The 20,446-nt window shown below is 33.2% G+C and overlaps 3 protein-coding genes and 2 long non-coding RNA genes across 7 annotated transcripts; 2 read left to right on the forward strand and 3 right to left on the reverse strand.

Moving 5' to 3' along the window:
• Positions 1–417: 417 nt before the first annotated feature.
• LOC123229954 (beta-galactosidase 16-like) lies at positions 418–6,064 on the forward strand. Its single transcript, XM_044656011.1, has 19 exons — positions 418–907; positions 2,097–2,192; positions 2,346–2,458; positions 2,549–2,615; positions 2,706–2,798; positions 2,879–3,022; positions 3,158–3,252; positions 3,375–3,483; positions 3,556–3,640; positions 3,723–3,841; positions 3,931–4,092; positions 4,164–4,345; positions 4,425–4,516; positions 4,590–4,699; positions 4,802–4,906; positions 5,019–5,126; positions 5,207–5,352; positions 5,418–5,769; positions 5,851–6,064. Exons 1-19 carry the CDS (start codon positions 749–751, stop codon positions 5,959–5,961), a joined length of 2,448 nt encoding a protein of 815 aa, XP_044511946.1. The 5' UTR covers positions 418–748; the 3' UTR covers positions 5,962–6,064.
• Positions 6,065–6,251: 187 nt separating this feature from the next.
• On the forward strand, positions 6,252–11,712 carry LOC123229749 (beta-galactosidase 16-like). Of its 3 annotated transcripts, none has more exons than XM_044655682.1 (17): positions 6,252–6,551; positions 7,585–7,680; positions 7,765–7,877; positions 7,963–8,029; positions 8,117–8,209; positions 8,297–8,440; positions 8,525–8,619; positions 8,746–8,851; positions 8,942–9,026; positions 9,118–9,236; positions 9,354–9,775; positions 9,854–9,945; positions 10,203–10,312; positions 10,424–10,516; positions 10,795–10,902; positions 11,102–11,247; positions 11,436–11,712. In XM_044655682.1, exons 1-17 carry the CDS (start codon positions 6,369–6,371, stop codon positions 11,710–11,712), a joined length of 2,349 nt encoding a protein of 782 aa, XP_044511617.1. In that variant the 5' UTR covers positions 6,252–6,368. The 3 variants fall into 3 exon arrangements, with proteins under 3 accessions (XP_044511617.1, XP_044511616.1, XP_044511615.1); XM_044655681.1 differs by having other exon boundaries at positions 9,354–9,518; positions 9,594–9,775; positions 10,203–10,516; XM_044655680.1 differs by having other exon boundaries at positions 10,203–10,516.
• Positions 9,030–11,209, reverse strand: LOC123229751. The gene is made up of 4 exons (XR_006504930.1): positions 11,077–11,209; positions 10,439–10,523; positions 9,328–9,567; positions 9,030–9,227 (listed from the first exon to the last, which is right to left on the reverse strand). It is a non-coding gene; the product is annotated as an uncharacterized LOC123229751 (long non-coding RNA).
• LOC123229752 lies at positions 11,287–11,748 on the reverse strand. Its single transcript, XR_006504931.1, has 2 exons — positions 11,702–11,748; positions 11,287–11,591 (listed from the first exon to the last, which is right to left on the reverse strand). It is a non-coding gene; the product is annotated as an uncharacterized LOC123229752 (long non-coding RNA).
• Positions 11,749–12,245: 497 nt separating this feature from the next.
• On the reverse strand, positions 12,246–14,414 carry LOC123229750 (N-glycosylase/DNA lyase OGG1). Its single transcript, XM_044655684.1, has 3 exons — positions 13,683–14,414; positions 13,210–13,420; positions 12,246–13,012 (listed from the first exon to the last, which is right to left on the reverse strand). The coding sequence occupies exons 1-3, from the start codon at positions 14,318–14,320 to the stop codon at positions 12,776–12,778; spliced, it is 1,086 nt and encodes a 361-aa protein (XP_044511619.1). The 5' UTR covers positions 14,321–14,414; the 3' UTR covers positions 12,246–12,775.
• Between the last annotated feature and the right edge of the window lie 6,032 nt (positions 14,415–20,446).

Genomic DNA, 20,446 nt, shown 5'->3' on the forward strand with positions numbered 1-20,446 from the left:
GGTGGCTTCCTTATATCTGTATAGAGCATTAAATTTAAAGCTTCCATCAGTTACATATTCAATTGGTTATTTTTTTTTATTTAGTAGTAATTTTACCAGAAGAATACTCATTTTACAATTATAAAATTTGAATTTACTTACCTAATTTGAGTTCTATAATATCACAAATATTCTCAGATTTATTACTTCATCACATTAAGTATGCCAGAGAAAACCTTGCTTCTTATATGTGAGTGCATTTCCTCTTTCTTCCTTGTTCATTTTTTTATACTTTGGTTGACTATAAGCAAAGTTGTCATGTTTGAGCTTTCATTTTTGTCTGAATTTGATCAGCAGAGGTGGTGAAACTGTTTTTTCTTTAAGTGTTTGATTTGAAACATATAAACTAGTAAATTCAGAACATAAATGGTTCAATCTGCCAAACTTAATGAATATGAAAATGGCCTGTTTCAGTTTAGTAAATTAAAAATATGACAAGTAAAATTAGTCTACCTAATTTCATGCAATTCAAAGTTGGTCAGCCAGAAAATCTCATTTCTATAGCAATTCCATGAAATATGTTAATTATTAGATTCTCTTCCTTTTTTTGCCTTCACTTTGCAAATATAGAACCCAGAGTTGAAATTTTCATTAGAGAAAGATTATAAGAGGTGATTGATATTTCATTTTTCCATATTTAAGGGGCAGAAAAGCTACAGGTGGTATATAGATAAAGTTCTGCATATTGAAGCTTTGCTCACTGAGAGGAATGGTGAAGATGTGGTGTTTGTTTGCTCTGTTGTTGTTGATGGCAACCGGTGGCTGTCATGGCGGCGAAGTAACCTATGATGGAAGATCTTTGATCATTGATGGGCATCATAAAATTCTCTTCTCAGGCTCTATTCACTATCCTCGAAGTACTCCAGAGGTTTGTTATATCTCATATCTCCATTTTAGTTTGTCCCTGGTAAACAATTTTCTTTCATGGCAATATGTCAATGAGAATGAGAAGAAATTGTGGTGTTAGTGATGATGTTAGTTGAATGAATAGTCATCACCAACCCATTTGACAGAATTTTTCAATAACCAACTGCTTGGATCACTTGTCATTTTCTTACCAAACAGTCATATTTTTCCATCTCACTAGCCTCACGCACGAAAACAAAATTTCCAGATAACACAGCTCAGCTCATCTGTCACATTTGCTTTGATCCCTGTTGCTTGTATTTTGGGTTCTTATGAATAAGCTTATGCTAAAAAGTGGCCATACTAAGCACTTTAAGGAGACAGTGTGTTTCACTGGTAATCAGCTGACTTGCTTTGAGTAGAGGTGGCAATTTCAGCCTGACTTCAAGGCCCCAACCCTCTTTGACCTTAGTGAGGAGGGAATTTCTGATAGAAACGAGGAAAGAGATAGAGACAGTGATTGAAAAAATCTCTGTAATCGGAAACAAGTATATATGTGTCTCCTCTTCGTCCTACCCCCGTTCCCATCTCCGTCTCTTTATATTAATATATTTATTTAAAATATTAACATATATTTATAGTTTTAGATTATTTGTGTTTTTAAAATTTATTTAGGTTTTTGTTGTGCATATTAAAATGATTAATATATTATATTTGTGAGATTTGAAATAATTAATTGATTTTAATTTTACTTAATTTTATTATATAATATTTCTATATTACGTTTAGAGGATATAAGAAGGAAATTTTTCTTTACGAGTACATGGAGGAGATTTTTCTCTACAGAAATGGGGAAGAGATGAAAAGGGGAATTTTCTTTGCGAGGAGAGGACGGGAAATCATTTTCATCCCCATAACGTGGATGGACCGAAGACTGGGATTGATATCCCCTATAAGGATGGGGATTAAGGTTCCCTGGAGGAGATGGGAAGGGGAATTTTCTTTGCAAGGAGAGAACGGAAAATCATTTTTATCCCCATAAAGGGGATGGACTAGGGATTGGGATTGATATCCCCTATGGGGACGGGGACAGGGATTGAGGTCCCCTCCCCACCCCTCCCCATTGCCATCTCTAGCTTTGAGCACTCTTGACTTGGACAGATAGCTCATAATTAATAGTACAATTTTGATTATGTGATGTATATTCTCAGATGTGGCCATCTTTAATAGCTAAGGCAAAAGGAGGAGGACTGGATGTGATACAGACTCTCGTGTTTTGGAACCTCCATGAGCCCCAACCAGGCCAGGTGATCACCCTAGTAGATAAAAAATTTGACTGCTTTCATTACATAAAGAAGGGGCAAAACTATGTTTAATATCAAGGTCCTTCATATAAGACATTAAAAAAATTGTATGAGAAAATGCAAAATCAATTTATGTAGGTTCATTTTGAGTTGCAGTTTGATTTCAATGGAAGACGTGATTTAGTGAGGTTCATCAAGGAAGTTCAAGCACAAGGCTTATATGTGTGCCTTAGGATTGGACCCTTTATTGAGGGTGAATGGGGCTATGGGTAATTACAGTTTAAAAGCCTCTCGATGTAGAAAGTAAAAAAATTCTGTGTTTGTAGAGAGCTTGACAGACTATTATAATGATATTGCAGAGGCCTTCCATTTTGGTTGCATGATGTTCCAGGCATTGTCTTTAGATCTGACAACGAGCCATTCAAGGTATTGACATTCAAATCATTGCTCTATCAGAAGCAATTGACGGCTCACTGGAAATTATTAAGAACACTCTAATTAGTTTGTTCATGGCAGTTTCATATGCAAAGATATGCAGCAATGATAGTAAACATGATGAAAGCGGAGAGGCTATATGCTTCACAAGGAGGGCCGATTATACTATCGCAGGTTTTAGTTCATCATTCAGATAAGCTTGATTCTTTTATCTGCTACAGAATTTTCATATTGTAGAAGTCGAATATATGTAGATCGAAAACGAATATGGAATGATAGAAGCAGCTTTTCATGAGAAAGGGCCCCCATATGTCCGGTGGGCTGCAAAAATGGCAGTGGATCTTCGAACAGGAGTTCCATGGGTGATGTGTAAGCAAGATGATGCTCCTGACCCTGTGGTTAGCCTCCTTCTGAAAGAATATTACTTGGATAGATTCAACAAATTGAAAACTTTCCAGCTTGCTTCTTTCAACTGTTGCATCTGCTTATTTAGAATATTCTTTGGATTACTTACAAACAGATTACTTTTGCAGATCAACACATGTAACGGAAGAAGGTGTGGAGAAACATTTGCAGGACCTAACTCACCAAATAAGCCAGCAATATGGACAGAAAACTGGACTAGTTTGTATGCTTTGAAGACAGGCTTCATATTTCTATTAACGTTTTTATCATTATTATGACTCTTTTAGATAGCCTCTTAATGTGTAGTAGTGAGAAGAGATTAATGAGACTTATGGGTTTGTGAAGCTATCAAGTATATGGTGAAGAAGCAAAAATATGGTCAGCTGAAGACATAGCATTTCAGGTTGCGCTTTTCATTGCCAAGATGAAAGGAAGCTATGTGAATTATTACATGGTATGAAGTCTGAACCATCTCGTTTTATGTATCAAAGATTATACATAATTTTCTACCTTTGTTTTATTGTAGTATCATGGAGGAACAAATTTTGGAAGAGCAGCCTCTGCATATGTACTGACAGGTTATTATGATCAAGCTCCTCTAGATGAGTATGGTAAGTGTCATTCATTTTTTCTCTATTCACATTATATTATATCTCCAAAAACAATCTGAATTTGTCAGCTTGATGAATTCAGGTCTGCTTAGGCAACCAAAGTGGGGTCACCTTAAGGAATTGCATGCTGCAATAAAGCTGTGCTTAAAGCCTCTGATTTCTGGTGTAAATTTTACCATGAATTTGGGAGAAGAACAGCAAGTAAGAACACTGTAAAGGAACCCACAAGTACTTTTTATTTTTATGTTTTTGAGTAATTTATCTGGTGAAATTAATGTTTTTGGTCACAGGTCTATGTCTTTGAAGAAAGTTCAGATTGTGCTGCCTTTCTTGTGAACAGAGATAAAAAACAGAATGCCACAGTCCATTTTCGAAATCTGTCTTATGAATTACCTCCATTGTCGATCAGTATCCTACCAGATTGCAAGACTGTAGCCTTCAACACTGCAAAGGTAATTTACGGTACAAAAATTCATTTGTTTCAAAGACGAATTCCATATTTGAGTTTTTCAATCTTCAATAGGTGAGCACTCAATATGGTACAAGATCAATGAAACCAAGCCAAAACTTATACTCAACTGAAAACTGGGAAGAGTATAAAGAAGTTATTCCTTCTTATGATGACACTTGCTTCAGAGCAAGCATGTTGCTAGAGCAAATGAATATAACCAAGGATGTGTCTGATTATCTTTGGTACAATTTCAGGTAAACCAATGCAAAGACTTTATGTTGAGAAAACTTGAAAGTTGTTTATCTTACTGTAACTGTGCAAATTTTTATGTAGATTTAAGCATGAATCCTCCCAGGCCCAAACATTACTGAAAGTGACCTCCCTTGGACATGTTTTGCTTGCATTTATAAATGGAGCATTTGTTGGTATAAGCTCTTACATGTGCTTTAAAATGAAGCTTTTGATGTGTAATTATGTTACATCTAAAATTTTCTTTAGGCTCTGCACATGGAAGTCACAGAAATGGAAGTTTCACTCTGGAGAAAACTGTTCCTCTATCAAATGGAACAAACTATGTCTCCTTACTTAGTGCAATGGTTGGACTGCCGGTACTTCTCAACACTACTAATTCCAAGCTCATTTCCTTTATTCCTTGATTTTAATATGTCCTGTGATCTCAATTTGATTTCCGTTTTCTTCTTGGTAAAAAGGACTCAGGAGCACACCTTGAGAGAAGGGCTGCTGGATTACGTAGCGTGAGCATTCAAGGTGAACAGGAATTCAAAGATTTCAGTAATTGTTCATGGGGTTACCAGGTGAGCCTAGGATGTTTTACATTTCATGTATAACTTTTCTGTTATCTCAAAGAACACTTGAAAACTGTTGACAGTTTAATCATACACTCGCATTTCTGAATATTTTCTGAAGGTTGGCCTGTTAGGCGAGAAACTACAAGTTTACACAGATTTTGGATCAAGACAAGTTGAATGGAGTAGTTATGGAAGTTCTACTCATCAACCCCTAACATGGTACAAGGTATGGAAACTTCTGATTTTGCTAGATATTCAGAGATATTGCTCCACACTAACCCACATTGGCGCTCTGAATATTTGCAGACACTGTTCGATGCACCTCCAGGAAATGACCCTGTTGCACTAAATCTTGTGTCCATGGGAAAAGGTGAAGCTTGGGTTAATGGGCAAAGTATTGGTCGATATTGGGTATCTTTCCTTACCCCAAAAGGCGGTCCTTCACAAACATGGTAGTACAAAACTTGTTTGAAAATAATCTGCCTTTCGATTTTGTTTTAACTTTACATTTTGTCAGGTATAATGTACCTCGATCTTTCCTGAAACCTACTGGTAACCTATTAGTGCTGCTGGAAGAACAAAATGGTTACCCTCCTGGGATATCAGTAGACACTATATCAATCTCAAAAGTTTGCAGTCATGTCTCCGATACACATCTGCCACCCGTGGCTTCCAGGAGGGGCCACAACCAAAGTCTACCGCAACACAAGAAGCAACAGGGTCTGGGGCCAGAAGTTCAGCTTAGTTGCTCTCCCAGAAGGAAAATTTCCAGGATTCTATTTGCCAGCTTTGGCAATCCTTATGGTGATTGCGAAAACTACGCCATTGGAAGCTGTCATTCTTCTAATTCTAAAGCCATTGTAGAGGAGGTAACCTTTCTCCTCCATTTATTTTCCAAACAATAAAGAGAAGATGGAATCCTAATTAATCCTTCTAATACTTTTTTCCAGGCTTGTCTTGGGAAGAGGAAATGTCGTGTACCCATTGGAAGCTGGAAGTTTCATGGGGACCCTTGCCCTGGAATTCATAAAGCTTTGTTGGTTGATGCAGAATGCACCTGAAAAAGAATTAAAAATACTTTGCTTTCCATTTTAGGATTCAACAAGCAATTTGTGTTGCTGGATTTGTAATAAAAATATTTCTTGTTAGTTATTTAACATTTACTTAACGTAAAAACTATGATATATAAATATATATATTTTTTATTTTGTTAGAATAAATATTATTCCATATATGACGTCTGTTGTACATTTATTACTTAAGTACCCAACAAGTAAAGAAAAATGGACAACAGTTTTATTTATTTTCCCATCTCCCTGCAGTTATAATTATAACTTCTAAAACAAAACCCAACTGGTTCTGCATTGTCATTTCTTTGCATGATCAGAATCAGAAGCTCATCAGGCTCTGAAACTTAAAAAAAAAAAACATTTTCATCTCCGAGAAGAAGCTGAACAGAAACAGTGAAATGGGGATGGTGCAATTGTTTTCGGTGTTGTGTTGGTGGTTTGCTTTAAGGGTGGCAGTAGCAAATGGCCTCAGCAGCCATGAAGGAGGAGAAGTAACATATGATGGAAGATCTTTAATCATAAATGGCCGACGTCAAATTCTTTTCTCAGGCTCTATTCACTATCCTCGCAGTACTCCTCAGGTATCAATGCTAAGCTTCTGCTCTTCTTCGTCTACCTAGATAGCTTCTTTTCTGCAAATTCAGAAGCCAGACTAGCATGATGGACATAAATAAGAACTATAGAATCATTCAAATTTGACTTTCTGGGTAGGTGTAAAATATGTCGTCTTGGGAAGAAATTCTCACGAATTTGTTAGCATTAAAATTTAAAAAAAAAAAAAACTGATTGAATATCCAATAAAATAATAGTTTTGGTTGAGTAATAAAGAAAATATGTCCATGCTTAGAAAGAAAGAACTTAATTAAAAAAAAAAATCAATTTATCAGTTTTACATTTTCACCAATGAGGAAAAAAAAATATTCAAATCACAAGATGAAAAAGAAAAACCAGTAGCAAGCAATCACCGCTGAAGTTTGCCTTGAAAGCTAGGAAATTGTACTCAACTTCTTAGGACTTTATGGCTGAAAATAATAAATTACGTACCAAACAAATAAACTTGGTTTGAACGAGTTTGAAAGAAGTTTAATTCAAACAAACTTGAGTTTAAGGTATGATCAATTCGTTAAGCTCGCGAGTCTAAAATAATTTGATACACATTGAATAAAATGACGTTATTTTAATTAACATGTATTAAAATAATATCATTTTAGTTATTTTTTCTTAACTATAATATTGAATTGATCTGAAAGCTTGAATGGCTTGACACTGTAGTTAAACTCAAATCGAACTCAACCTCAATTCAGCTTGAATCTAGCCTATATTGAATTGAAGCTATTTTATTTTGCTTTAGGAATGGCGGCTATATATTCCATTATAAATTCCAAAATATTGGAAAATTACACGTATTGGTATGATAATTTTGCAATAAAATTATATGGGTATATTTTGAATATATAAAATAGATATACAGATGATGCGTTATCATGTGATTGAGTAATTTTGAATTAAAAATAAAATAATATCCAACCATATGATGACATATCGTCCGTATATCTATTTTGTATTCATGTAGTATTGCTCGTAATTTTATTACTAAAACAAATGTGTTATCAGATGTGGCCATCTTTGATAGCTAAAGCCAAAGGAGGAGGACTAGACGTTATACAAACCTATGTATTTTGGAACCTCCATGAACCCCAACAAGGCCAGGTAAACTCTATAAATATAGATTTGTCTGTACACTTCTCAAACAAACATTTATTCTGGTTTTAATTTACTATTAATTAATGGCAGTATGAATTCAGTGGAAGACGGGATATTGTAAGTTTCATTAAAGAAATCCAATCCCAAGGCCTATATGCTTGCTTAAGAATTGGTCCCTTCATCGAGGGTGAATGGACTTACGGGTAAAGCATCTCTGACAACAAGCTTCGCAAATTATGTGTCCAAATAAAGTATAAAATGTTGATATCTTAGAGCTTTAATTTGCAGGGGACTGCCATTTTGGCTGCATGATGTTCCAGGCATTGTCTTCAGATCAGACAATGAGCCATTCAAGGTAGAACAAATTAATATTTAATACTACTTGATGAGTATTCTCAACAGTTATTCTATCTCCATTGACCTCAAATTTGGCTAATGGCAGAATCACATGCAAAGATTTGTAACAAAGATAGTAAGCTTGATGAAATCCGAGAATCTGTTTGCTTCACAAGGCGGGCCAATTATATTATCACAGGTTTAATTAATCTACAGCAAAATCTTGTAAAATTATTTGTGTATGCCAGTTTTAGGACCTAGAGTGAAGGTGTATTTATGCATGTAGATTGAGAATGAATATGGCATAGTAGAACCAGCTTACCATGAGAAAGGACCACGGTATGTTCGTTGGGCTGCAAAAATGGCGGTAGGCCTTCAAACCGGTGCACCTTGGGTGATGTGCAAGCAAGATGATGCTCCTGATCCTGTGGTTAGTCTCTGACTGTTTCTATTGCTGCTATCTTTACAGTGGTGCACTTTTTCTTTTTGATGCATTATAATCTGGAATTTGCAGATCAACACATGTAATGGAATGAGATGTGGAGAAACATGGAAAGGACCCAATTCACCAAATAAACCAGCAATTTGGACAGAGAACTGGACAAGTTTGTACGTTTTTACAGTGAAATTTTTCGTCATGTAAATCAATATTGTGCTGTAGAATTAATGTTTCTGTATTCTTTGCATAAAATTTTACATTCAGCTGAGTGTCTAATGGCTTAATTTTATTTGAAGCTTTCAAGTATATGGCACAGAGCCATACCTGAGATCAGCAAAAGATATTGCATTTCATGTTGCACTCTTCATCGCCAAAAATGGAAGCTATGTGAACTATTACATGGTACAGTAATCTCTACATTAATTCATACTATTCTTTTCTTACAAAATGGAACATAAAATTTTCATAAAGTAATTTTGATTTCGATTGCAGTATCACGGGGGAACCAATTTTGGAAGAACAGCATCTTCATTTATGCTGACAAGTTACTATGATCAAGCTCCTCTTGATGAGTATGGTGTGTTTCTGTAAAGTTTAATCTTATTTCATGATTTAACTGTATTCAAACACTTAAAAATGATATAAACATTTTTAGTTTATGACTTCAGGATTGATCAGGGAACCAAAATGGGGTCACCTCAAGGAATTACATGCTGCAATAAAGCTATGCTCCAAGCCATTACTTACTGGAGAGTATACAAGTTTTCCTTTGGGTCGACTGCAACAAGTAAGAACATTGAATAAGAACTCCATGGAGTTTTTTTTTTCTTTCAATTGTAATATTATCACTTAATTTGTAAGACTAATCCATGACTTACTTTATGATCTGGGTCTGCATTTTCAGGCCTACGTCTTCAAAGGAAATTCAGGGAAATGCGCTGCGTTTCTAGTAAATAATGATGACAGAAAAAATAGCATGGTTGTTTTTCAGAATTCCTCTTATGAACTGCCTTCAAAATCAATAAGCATCCTACCAGATTGCATAAATGCAGCCTTCAATACAGCTAAGGTAAGGCTCAAATCTCCATTGCTCAGATTCTGGCATTTCAAAATCAACACTAACAGATACAACTCATATCAACAGGTGAGCACACAATCCAATACAAGATCAATGACACTCAGACAGAAGTTAGATTCAATGGAATCATGGAAAGAGTTCAGAGAAGCTATCCCCAACTTCGACAATACTTCGTTACGAGCAAAAACATTGTTAGAACACATGAACACAACAAAGGATACAACTGATTATCTTTGGTACACTTTCAGGTAATCCTAAAGTAGGGGTTATTTGACTAAAATGGTTTCATACGTTCATAATGTTTAGAATATCTTCTGTAATGGCAGGTTTCAGCATAATTCATCTGATGCTCAATCTATATTAAATGTGCAATCCAATGGCCATGTTTTGCATGCATTCGTAAATGGAGAATTCACTGGTAAACTCCTTTCTCTGGTAGCCATAAACAGTTTTTCCTGAAATTTTTCAAGTGAATTCCAAATCTGGGTGCTTGATTTTCTAACTGCATATCATATTTGCTATTCATCTTCTAATATATTCTCCAGAAAGTTTGACATGGAAAATGTGCAAATAACATAAGCTCTTCTCAAAATTCTGGAAAAGAAAATTCTCTTTATAAGCAAAATTTTCAAATCTTACAAATCTAACTGCTAGGTTCAATTTGCTGCTCATTAGGATCTGCACATGGAAGTCGTGACAATCCAGGTTTCATCCTGGAGCATACTATTAATTTGAATTATGAAATGAATGATATTGCCTTATTGAGTGCAACAGTCGGATTGCCGGTATTTTTTCTATCAATTCTCTTCTTTTCTCTTCTCCAAAGATTTTGTTGTATTAAGAGGCTAACAACTTTACCCAAGAATCATCAAAGTGGTTTAAAATGTTATCTAAAGGATTCAGGAGCATACCTTGAGCGTAGGGTGGCCGGATTGCGAAGTGTGAGAGTTCAGGACAAATATTTCACCAACTACAACTGGGGATATCAGGTACTGCCTGTAGCCGCCAAAACCAAATGCCAACCGAAGATTATGCACTCATTTCTTCATAGTTTCGCCCTAGCTTATTTTAATCACTTCAAATTCAGTAATCTACATAGAACCATAACTCTAAGCATGGCTACTATTCATGTTTGGCTAGATTGATCTTAATATATATGCAGCAAACTTTTAACATCTTTCATGACTTTGAAGACAGTGAAATTTTATTCAGTCTTCTACTCATATCAGATTCATTGTTTTTTTTTTTTTTTTTTTTAAAACTTAAGGTTGGGCTAATAGGAGAGAAGCTACAAATTTATAGAAAACATGGATCAAGAAATGTTCAATGGAGAAGGTTCAGAAACTCTACTCGTCATCAACTCACATGGTATAAGGTATTAAACTAGGTTTTGATGATATTTAGTTCATTTGTTGCCTCGTGTGAAGTGTGCAGAAAGAAGATAATCCAAATTACTGTTGAAGACCTTATCAAAGCACATGGATGATCCATTTCTATTAAATCCTTTTAGAAGAAATTTGAGGCAAATGCAAATGTAGTTAAAACTAACCTTTTGTTTTGATGCTGATTCGCAGACTGTATTTGACACACCACCAGGCAACGATCCTGTTGCATTGAATCTTAATTCTATGGGAAAGGGCGAAGCTTGGGTTAATGGCATAAGCATAGGTAGATATTGGGTCTCACTCAAAACCCCTAAAGGGAATCCTTCACAGGCATGGTATGTCAGTACATATAGTGTCAATATGTGCAGAGTCTATGCTATAACTTGTGAAATCTGAACACTTCATGAATAAATACAAAACAAGTTTCCATTTACAGAAGTCCATTAAGATAGCTAGTACCTTGTCCTGCACAGTTAATTTCCCAATAATATGAAATTTATGCTATCGATGACACTATTTTCAGGTACCATGTACCCAGATCTTTTCTTGAACGCACCAAAAACCAACTTGTTCTGCTAGAGGAAGAAACCGGTAATCCTCTTGCAATTACTATAGACACTGTTGCAATCACAAAAGTGTATGGGCAAGCGAACAACTCACAGCTGCCCCTGGTGAGTTCCTGGGTAAGACAAAACCAGAGAGAAGACACTAATATAAAGAAGCAGCAAAGGCCTGAAGCTCAGCTTAGTTGTCCTCAGGGAAGGAACATTTTGCCAGCTCAAAACTTACCTAATACATGAACAGTTTCTACTCATACATGTCCCATGCCTGCAGAACTCAAGAATATATATATCATGCATATATACTGAAGTTAATGGTAAAAGTAGTACATAATATGTTTTATTTTTCTAATTTCATCATGATTTTTTTAAAATAAAAACTATGTCTAGCTTGTCTGGGGAAGCGAAGATGTTCTGTTCCCTATTCAAATCAATATATTGGTGGAGACCCATGTCCAGGCATCCCCCAAGCTCTCGTGATTGATGCACAATGTGCTTAAATAATGAGTTCTACACCAATAATATGCAGGATGAATGAGCATTTGAATTTGCCCGTAACTTCTTATTCATAAATGCAAAGAAATTATGAATTAATATCGAGATGCATCAACCTTGATTACTGTGATAATGCATATAAAGAACTAGTTAGATTGCATAAATGAATACTTATTTTTAATTACTAGTTGAGTTTTGGGCCATAACCTTTTATTGATGAATAAAAAAAAAGTTGATATCAATAAAACAGGAGTTCTCGCTCAATGAAAATGGCAAAATTTTGAAATATGAATCTGGTAAATTTAAGTAATTTAATAAAATGAGTAAAGCAAACTGTCATTGACTATGATACAAAAAGTAGGAAAGTACATCACCAAATGTGCATCCCTATCTCTGGCAACAATATGATTTCTATTACCAAATGGAGAAAAAGGCCAGTTACAATTTTGTGGAAATAAAATTACATTCAATTTTATAGGGAAAAAAATGACAGTGTGTACTCTTAAAGCAATCTATGTTCTAGATTAAAATAATCGAGCCTACGTAGTTGTAGACACAGAAAATAATACGAAAAGTGATATGTTGAAGAAATAGTACAGCATACATGAAGCAAGCCAAAGATACCTAGAAGGCTTGTGCACATCTTCAGAGCAACACAGAAGAACCATGCAGTTTGGTACAGCCCCAGCAATCATCCGTGCAAATCCCACTAATCTTGAAGAACCGTAACAACTAAGAATCTTGGATGGGAATTAAACTCGAACACTGGGTTTCCAGAAATATGGTTTCAATAATGTTAATTATAGGTTTAGCTACCATCACATGGTTCTCTACCCTTTCTCTTAGCAGATTTTTTCTCTTTGATTGTACAAAAATTTGATGGTAGGATGGCTTTTTGTGAAGGTAGTTCAGCAATGAAAAGTAGTGTCTGAGCCCACCCTGCATATTTCCCATATTTGCTAACAAATGCCTCTGCCACACGGCAACATAGCTTAGGTGTTGGGCGGGCACCCACAAGCTCAGGAAGAAGGTCTCTTGCAGCAATCTAGCTCAAACCCAAAAAAGAAGAATACTCCAACATCAGAACTTAATGAAATCACACAAATGAAATATAAATTAGATACATGCTGTATAAATTATTCTTGCACAATGTCATCTCAGGTTTAACAAGAATCACCATCTCAACAACAACATATAATATATATTAGTATATGACCAGGATGTTGAACTTGTTGAGCATACCTGCCAGACGTGAGTATCAACAGGAATGGCATGATGTTGATCAAGAGAGAAGAGAGCTATGCATGCTGCCACCTTGGGACCAACTCCAGGCAAAGTGCAGAGAGCATCAATTGCCTCTTCAAGTTTCAATTTACGAAGAGACATAAGCCACTCTGCACCTCCCCCTGGTTTTGATTGCAAAGCATCTACCGTACCAGTGATGTATTTGGCCCTGCCCACAACCCATGATCAATAAAACGTTACCAGTGAAAAACTCCAAATCATCAATAGTTTTTACTAGAACATGTTTGACTCAAATGAATTCAAAAACAGATTTACAATAAAAGCCTAAAATAATACAAAATCCATTTTCTGCGTTCTTATTTTCTTTTAACTCATAATTTTTTTTTACCAAACAGTTTTCTGAAAAGAAGAAAATTAATCGAGATGAAACTGAGAATATAAAGAAGCTTATAAGAAAATGAAGAGTTGACCTGTAACCAAAACCAGCCTTTCTGAGCTCATCCTCGGTAACCATGGCTAATTTTTCCAAAGATGGAAACTCATGGAACTCAAAGCCCTCAACTTCACCCAAATACGTCCCCAAACCCGACATAAAGTCTACCATTTTCGTAATCCTCCCAATATTATTATTAGACGAACATAGAAACTGAACCAAACACTCAACCGGGTCCTGCCTCAAAACCCGGGCACCTGCCAAGTACTTCGCCAGCTCAGCAAAACGAGAATCGGATGACGAAAAGGTCCCCCAGAGCTCGGCAAGTGAAATACGCGCGTTGAGAAAATCGAGGAGAGCCGATTTGGCGGCGGGCTCGGATGGGGAGTGGTGGATGTAATAATAAACATCGGCGTCTTCGTGGTGTTTGAGGGAGATGAGGTGGGGCCCGAGAGTCCCCGTATACTGCAGAGGAGCTGTTTGTTTCCAACGGAAGGTTTGGCCGGTGGGGAATGTCAGAGGTAAGGAGAGCTCCGACTGGCTGAGATTGAGTGGGGCCCATTTTGGAGATTTTAAAGGGTGTAGGGTTTGTGGGTTGGGTGGCGTTGACGGCGGAAGTGGTGCGCTTTTGGGCCTCTTACTCATTTTATAGAGACGGTTGTTCAGTGAGAGCATGAATCGGCCAGTCGGGTCTCCCTCTGAAAATGGGCCGCAGAAAGACTCGGCTGAGTGGTTCTTGGTTTATTTATTTTCCGAATAAATTTTTCGTTGGAGGAGTCAAATATTACTGAAAAAATATAAATAATAATAACAAAATATTAAAATATTATTCCACTTGAAAGCTTTTATATAATTATTGGATTGGTTAAGTATTTGTTACGAGTATAACATAATAGGATTATTTTAATGTTGTTAAATTCTCTAATTAATTAATTAATTTATATTTTAATTGATATCTTATTATTAATATTTTAAATATTTTTTTGTATATCTTATTATTATAATTGAAAATAATGATATTAACGATATGTCACTATGTGATTAACCTTACTAAGTAGATATAATTTTATTATATTTAGAACCTCTTAATAAAGTATGTTTCATTTTAGAGAAAATCAAGAAAAAGATGAATATATAATTTATCGTCAATTATCAATATCTCAATCAATCATTTACGAGGTATTTACATAATTCAAATATCTCAAATATTGTTAGTTTCTTTAAAGAAAAATAATGCTAAAATGCTTCGTTGGTAACCAAAATTATTTAAATTGACAATTGAATCTTTAGATTTTGCACCCCTTAGCCATTTCAACAACATGAACATATTTGGTGTCTTGCTATTGTCTCCTTTGTCGAAGACTATAAATGACTGGAATCCTATTGATAAAGAAGAGGCATAGGCATTAGTGCATCACCTCTCAATCCAATCCATCTTCCTTGGCTTCTTCAACGCACTCTTGATACAAAATAAACAAAATATTAAAAACCTTCCTTTTCACATGGATTGATTGAGAGAGATGATTAATAAAACATTCAAATCTAAAGTTTGGGTCCCTTTGATAGTTCCTCTCTTTCATTTGAACTAGTTAAAAGTGATGAATTTGCACCATATTTTATAATAAAAGAAAATTTTTACAAAAACAAATTCATTGACAAGTCGAGTTTTTTAAACGATTATGGAGATTTGAAGTAAGGAAGAGCTGAAGAAAGTGGGGCTGGGCAAAACAATTTCCATTGGTCAACAACCCATTGATATTTTGCCAACAAATTTGTTGTGTGTTGGGGTGGGTGGATGGTGCATCATTTTAGATTGAAAAAAGGGGTCAATGGTGGTTGTTGATAATGGTAATTACAATGTGTGTATAATGGGTGCTAGTGATGATGATGGTATTGTATAGATGTTTTTGGTTTTGGTGGGGATGATGAAGTTTGTGTTGATGAAAAAGAAGAAGATAAAAGGAAAGATGAATAAGACCTATGATGAGAGATGAGAAATAAAACAAATAGGCAAGATTAGGAATGTTGGAGAGGGGAAAAATTAAAAACTAAAGAGAAAGTCTAACTAAAAATAAGTGAAAAAATATACAATAATATAATTATAATTAAAATTTAAAATTGAATAATAAAATTACTTAAATGATCTTTATAATTAAAGTTGACGAAAAGTACGATGAAATATGACAATTTATTATTTTTTGACTTTAAATGTAATAATGGTTTTGATTTACTTTGAATGAAAAATAGTGATTCTCCCTAAATTAAATTTGCTAATTGACATTCTAAACTTATATATAACGCTAAATTCTAGAGTTATATCATTGTAGCACATAAATTAGAATTTGACGAAATTATGTTTATATATAAACATACTTTTTATTCATTTTTACCTAATCCATAAATTTCTCAACCTTGGCATTGTTGTTGTTGTCATCTTTGCTATAGATCTTGATATTTTAAAGTGATTTTATGCATTAAATAGGAAAAAAGTAAGTAAATTATAGAGATTTATCTTTTTATTGTTTCCATAGTAGAGATTTATCTTTTTATTGATTATGAAGATGTCATGAATAAAGGTTTCAAGGTTTTTAACTAAGTTTTGGTTTCACGATTTATTAGGGATTTAGATTAAATTGATTGTTGTATTATAAAACTATCTACGGATGGTATTGTAATTTAAGAGAATTTGAATTGAGTAATAAGGATTCTAAGAAAAATTTTTGTGATTAAGGAAGGTTTATGTGGTATATATCAAGCTTAATAACGGGATCTTTATTAGGTTTAATCACTAATAATAAAACCTCATAAAAGCGGCAAAAAGAATGTTAAAAAGATCGAAAAGGTAAAAACAAACTTTTAAAAAGTTGTTTAGTTTATTTATAATCTAAAATTTTGTAAAACACAAAATTTTTATAACCCAAAGGCATGGAAACCAAAGTTAGTGACTCGAAAGCAAAATGGGGAACTTAGTGATTTATAAGAGTTGCTGAACAATTTGCATACAAGAAAATAAGACAAGTTAGGAAGAGAAACAAAAGAGGCCATTAGATTTAGAGGATGAAAAATAGCATAAGGAACAACAACATCGCATGTCAGTGAAGTGGAGAGAGGGTGAGATAAATAGCCCTACATTTGAAAAAACCAAGATCCAACACAATTAGACCCTGCTTCACATAAACACACTCAATTTTTTCCAATTCAACCAAGAAAAACATTTGATGATAGATGATTGTGTTACCTTTATCACTTGCTCATTGACTCATCGATCGAGCAAAAAAGACAAGCTAATGGTTAGACAAGTCGATTATTGTACTATTACTGTTGCTCGATTGCCTTTGAAGTTGCCAATTTCACAATATATTGAAGATTTTAAATTTTCTTTCTTTATGTGTGTATTTTGTTTTTTTACATTATATAGAACATATTTAACAAAAAGGAAAAACACTCTAGAAATAGATAGAGAAAAAAGAAAAGAAAAGATAAATGTATTATGTCATCGTACTTGACTTGTTACCATTTTTTGGTTTTAGATATGGTTCTTGATTTGTTTTGGTTCCTTCAAAGGATGGAATTGAAACCAAAACCAAAACCAGTTGGTTCGACAAAAACTGAAATCAAAACTTTACTAGGATATATTGATTCTAGGTAAGAATCAAAATTAAAAGTTGGGTACCTAATGATTTTGGATACTATTTGGGTTTTTGCTGACCCCTAATCCTTTTTTTCCTAAGGAACCATGTTCAAAATTCAATTTCCTCCTTGCCTCTCACATAAAAAATCAATGAATAAATTTGATTATTGTTATATTTGACTATAATAATGAATAACATTCCAAAATGTTTACCTTTTAAGAATACACCCTCAATGCAAATCATTAAATGAAAATGACTTTGAAATGCTTTTATAGAATACTCTAACAACATGAGAAGTACTTAAACTGATAGTCAATATTTATTTGAATATGTGTAATAGTCTCTAGGTTATGAAACTCTAAATTATAGTAGTACTTGAGTAACAACATGAACGACTTCTCAAGCGAACTTCTCAATGCATTTAGTATATTGTTTTTGGTCTACCATGCCTACGTATAAGATATATTAATCTTGTACCTCTTTGCAAAATCAATCATAATTTTCTTTAACTTATATACCTACTGATAAACATCATTTTCAAGAGTTGTCCTAGTCCATTAGTGCCCACTTGTTTATAATGCAACATGATTTGATTTCTAGGACATATGTGTTGTATACTTATACTTTGAAGTTGAAAATACTTAAAGAGTAGCACTATGCACAAAAATATATGTGCAAACAATGACATATTATCATACCATTAAGTATTGCTTTATTTCTAATCCAAAATCATTTAATCATATAGTATTATATTACCATTTGCCCATATAGTTTTATAGATACTTTAAATCTTACAATCTTATCGCTATTGCATGCCATCAACATAGTTTTTAAAGACATTTAATCTCTTATATGTATCTTGTTTACCTTAAAACTTTTATATTGAAACAATTCTTCAGAGCATGCCTCCTAAATACATCTTGTAACAAGTCTTTATTCCTAAAAAAATTTATGACTGAAAAACCCTATACGCCACTTGTCACCCCATCAACAATAGACGACATTGGATGGGTAGAGAAAGAAAGTTGTCAATGCATTGAATCACATACTATTTGGTTCTTTGTGACAACAAATGGAGGTATATTAGTCGAAGTATATGGTGTTATATACAAGGTAACTAGACTTGGACGTTGAGAATTGCCTATATTTTTAGAACTATAATTAACATTTTTTGTCTCTTCAAGCTCAAATTCTTCAACTGAAATATCATTTATTTTATCATATTTTCAAAAACACCTTAATTTGACACCTTTTTTAACCATCCATGTACCCATTTCTCTATTATTTACAATGACTCTATATTAGGCACATTTGCAAGATCATCTTTATCAACATAAAGATTGATATTACCTTTTTCATATTGATTTAGTTGGGTTTCATCACCCTCTTTAATATTATTTTGTGAATGTTGGATCTCAATATTGTTCCTTAAGAGCGAAATATTGTTCACAAAAGGGCAAAAAATTGTTCCCCTAAAATAGATTAGGAGGTTCACTAAACATATTTATTATCTCAATGTGTAGATTATCCTCACTTCTAAATCTATATGTTTTGGAACCAATGACAAGAAATGCTGTTATTGATTTCAAAGTAATAGTAAACAAAAATAGGAACATGTTATATCATCTTTTTAGAAAAATGGGCATAAACACAAATAACACCATTATCATCATCCAAGTTGTAAGACATCCCATTAATGACATATTGTGGTTTTATGATAATATAAATAATTTTTTTTTATGGGCAATATGTAGATTATCACTTAATAATTCAACTGATTCATTACATGTCATGTTCAGTTAATATATAAATTTTTTGTGTTTTACATCAACGTGATTCATTATGTTAGTCTTTATCATTATTTACTGCCCTTCATACCTGACCAAGAGAACAACATTTGATATTTTGATCAATCATGTAATGATAAAATATATAATGTATAAATAAAGTATTTAAAAATTAGAAAACTAAATTATGTAAAAAAAGTTTTCATTACTCGAAATTTTAAGTATACCTTGCACGAAAAAGTGAGGTGGAAAGTATCTAAAAACCGTTCACGTAAAGTATCAAAAAACCCATGATCATAACATATTGTGAAATATCAATAAAACCCTATTACATTATACATTTTAAAATTTTCAATAAACCATTGTACATAGGAAAAATTCAATAAACTCATTTCAATAAGAGTAATGTTATATATATAAATAATGACGTATCATTATATGATTTGATAGTTTAGAATTAAAGATAATATAATATTCAATCATATATTAACACATCATTATTTGTATATAAAATTATATATATTATTTATACATATAATTTTATTATTTTAATAAACCCTTATTATTATGTTTTCTAGCTTTAATAATTTTATTATTTTAATACCGCATTCTAGGTTTCATTTACACACAATATGTAATCAATATACCTAAAAACAATTAAAATCACTCCATAAACAAAATTTAAAATTAATATTTATCTAGATGCAAGGATCTATTCTCCGTGATTTTAGGATTATTTTTGTATGCATGACTTAAACGTGATTATTTTTAATTAATAATCTTAATTTCTATAAATATGAAATCATATCAGCAAAATTTTGAGCAAATTTGAAGAATAATGTAATCTAATTAAATGCAAACATGTTAGTATTCAAATATGATGTTGTTTATAAATGTATTAATTTTAGGCACGTTTAAATTGTTTCATAAATCATAATCAATAGTAAATTTTCATTAACAAACTTTATTACCATTTACCTTGTATACTTCTACGGCATAATAATATAATAAAAAACATTACCATATTTTAAAATACATTCATCAAACGTATAATACATGCCCCCACAAATAAAATTCACAAGGTCATAAGATTTATTCGCACCCAAAGTTTGTTATATTTTCAAATTAATACCCGTGAGTATTAAAAATCTAAACACATATTTATGAATAATTAAAATTAATAAAATTAGTTAAATTTTCAAAGTAAAATTATTATTTAATTAACAATATATTAAAAATAATAAAATATTATCCATTTCTTTACTAAATTTAGAAAACTAATAACTTTTCTTAGATTAAACTTTGAAATATCATATTTTTCCTTTTAGTTTTTTTTTCTTTCTCATTTTCCAACATTATCATTGATTAATTTCTTTCTCTCA

The sequence above is a fragment of the Mangifera indica genome, chromosome 11, assembly GCF_011075055.1.
Source record: "Mangifera indica cultivar Alphonso chromosome 11, CATAS_Mindica_2.1, whole genome shotgun sequence".
Lineage (NCBI taxonomy): Eukaryota > Viridiplantae > Streptophyta > Magnoliopsida > Sapindales > Anacardiaceae > Mangifera > Mangifera indica.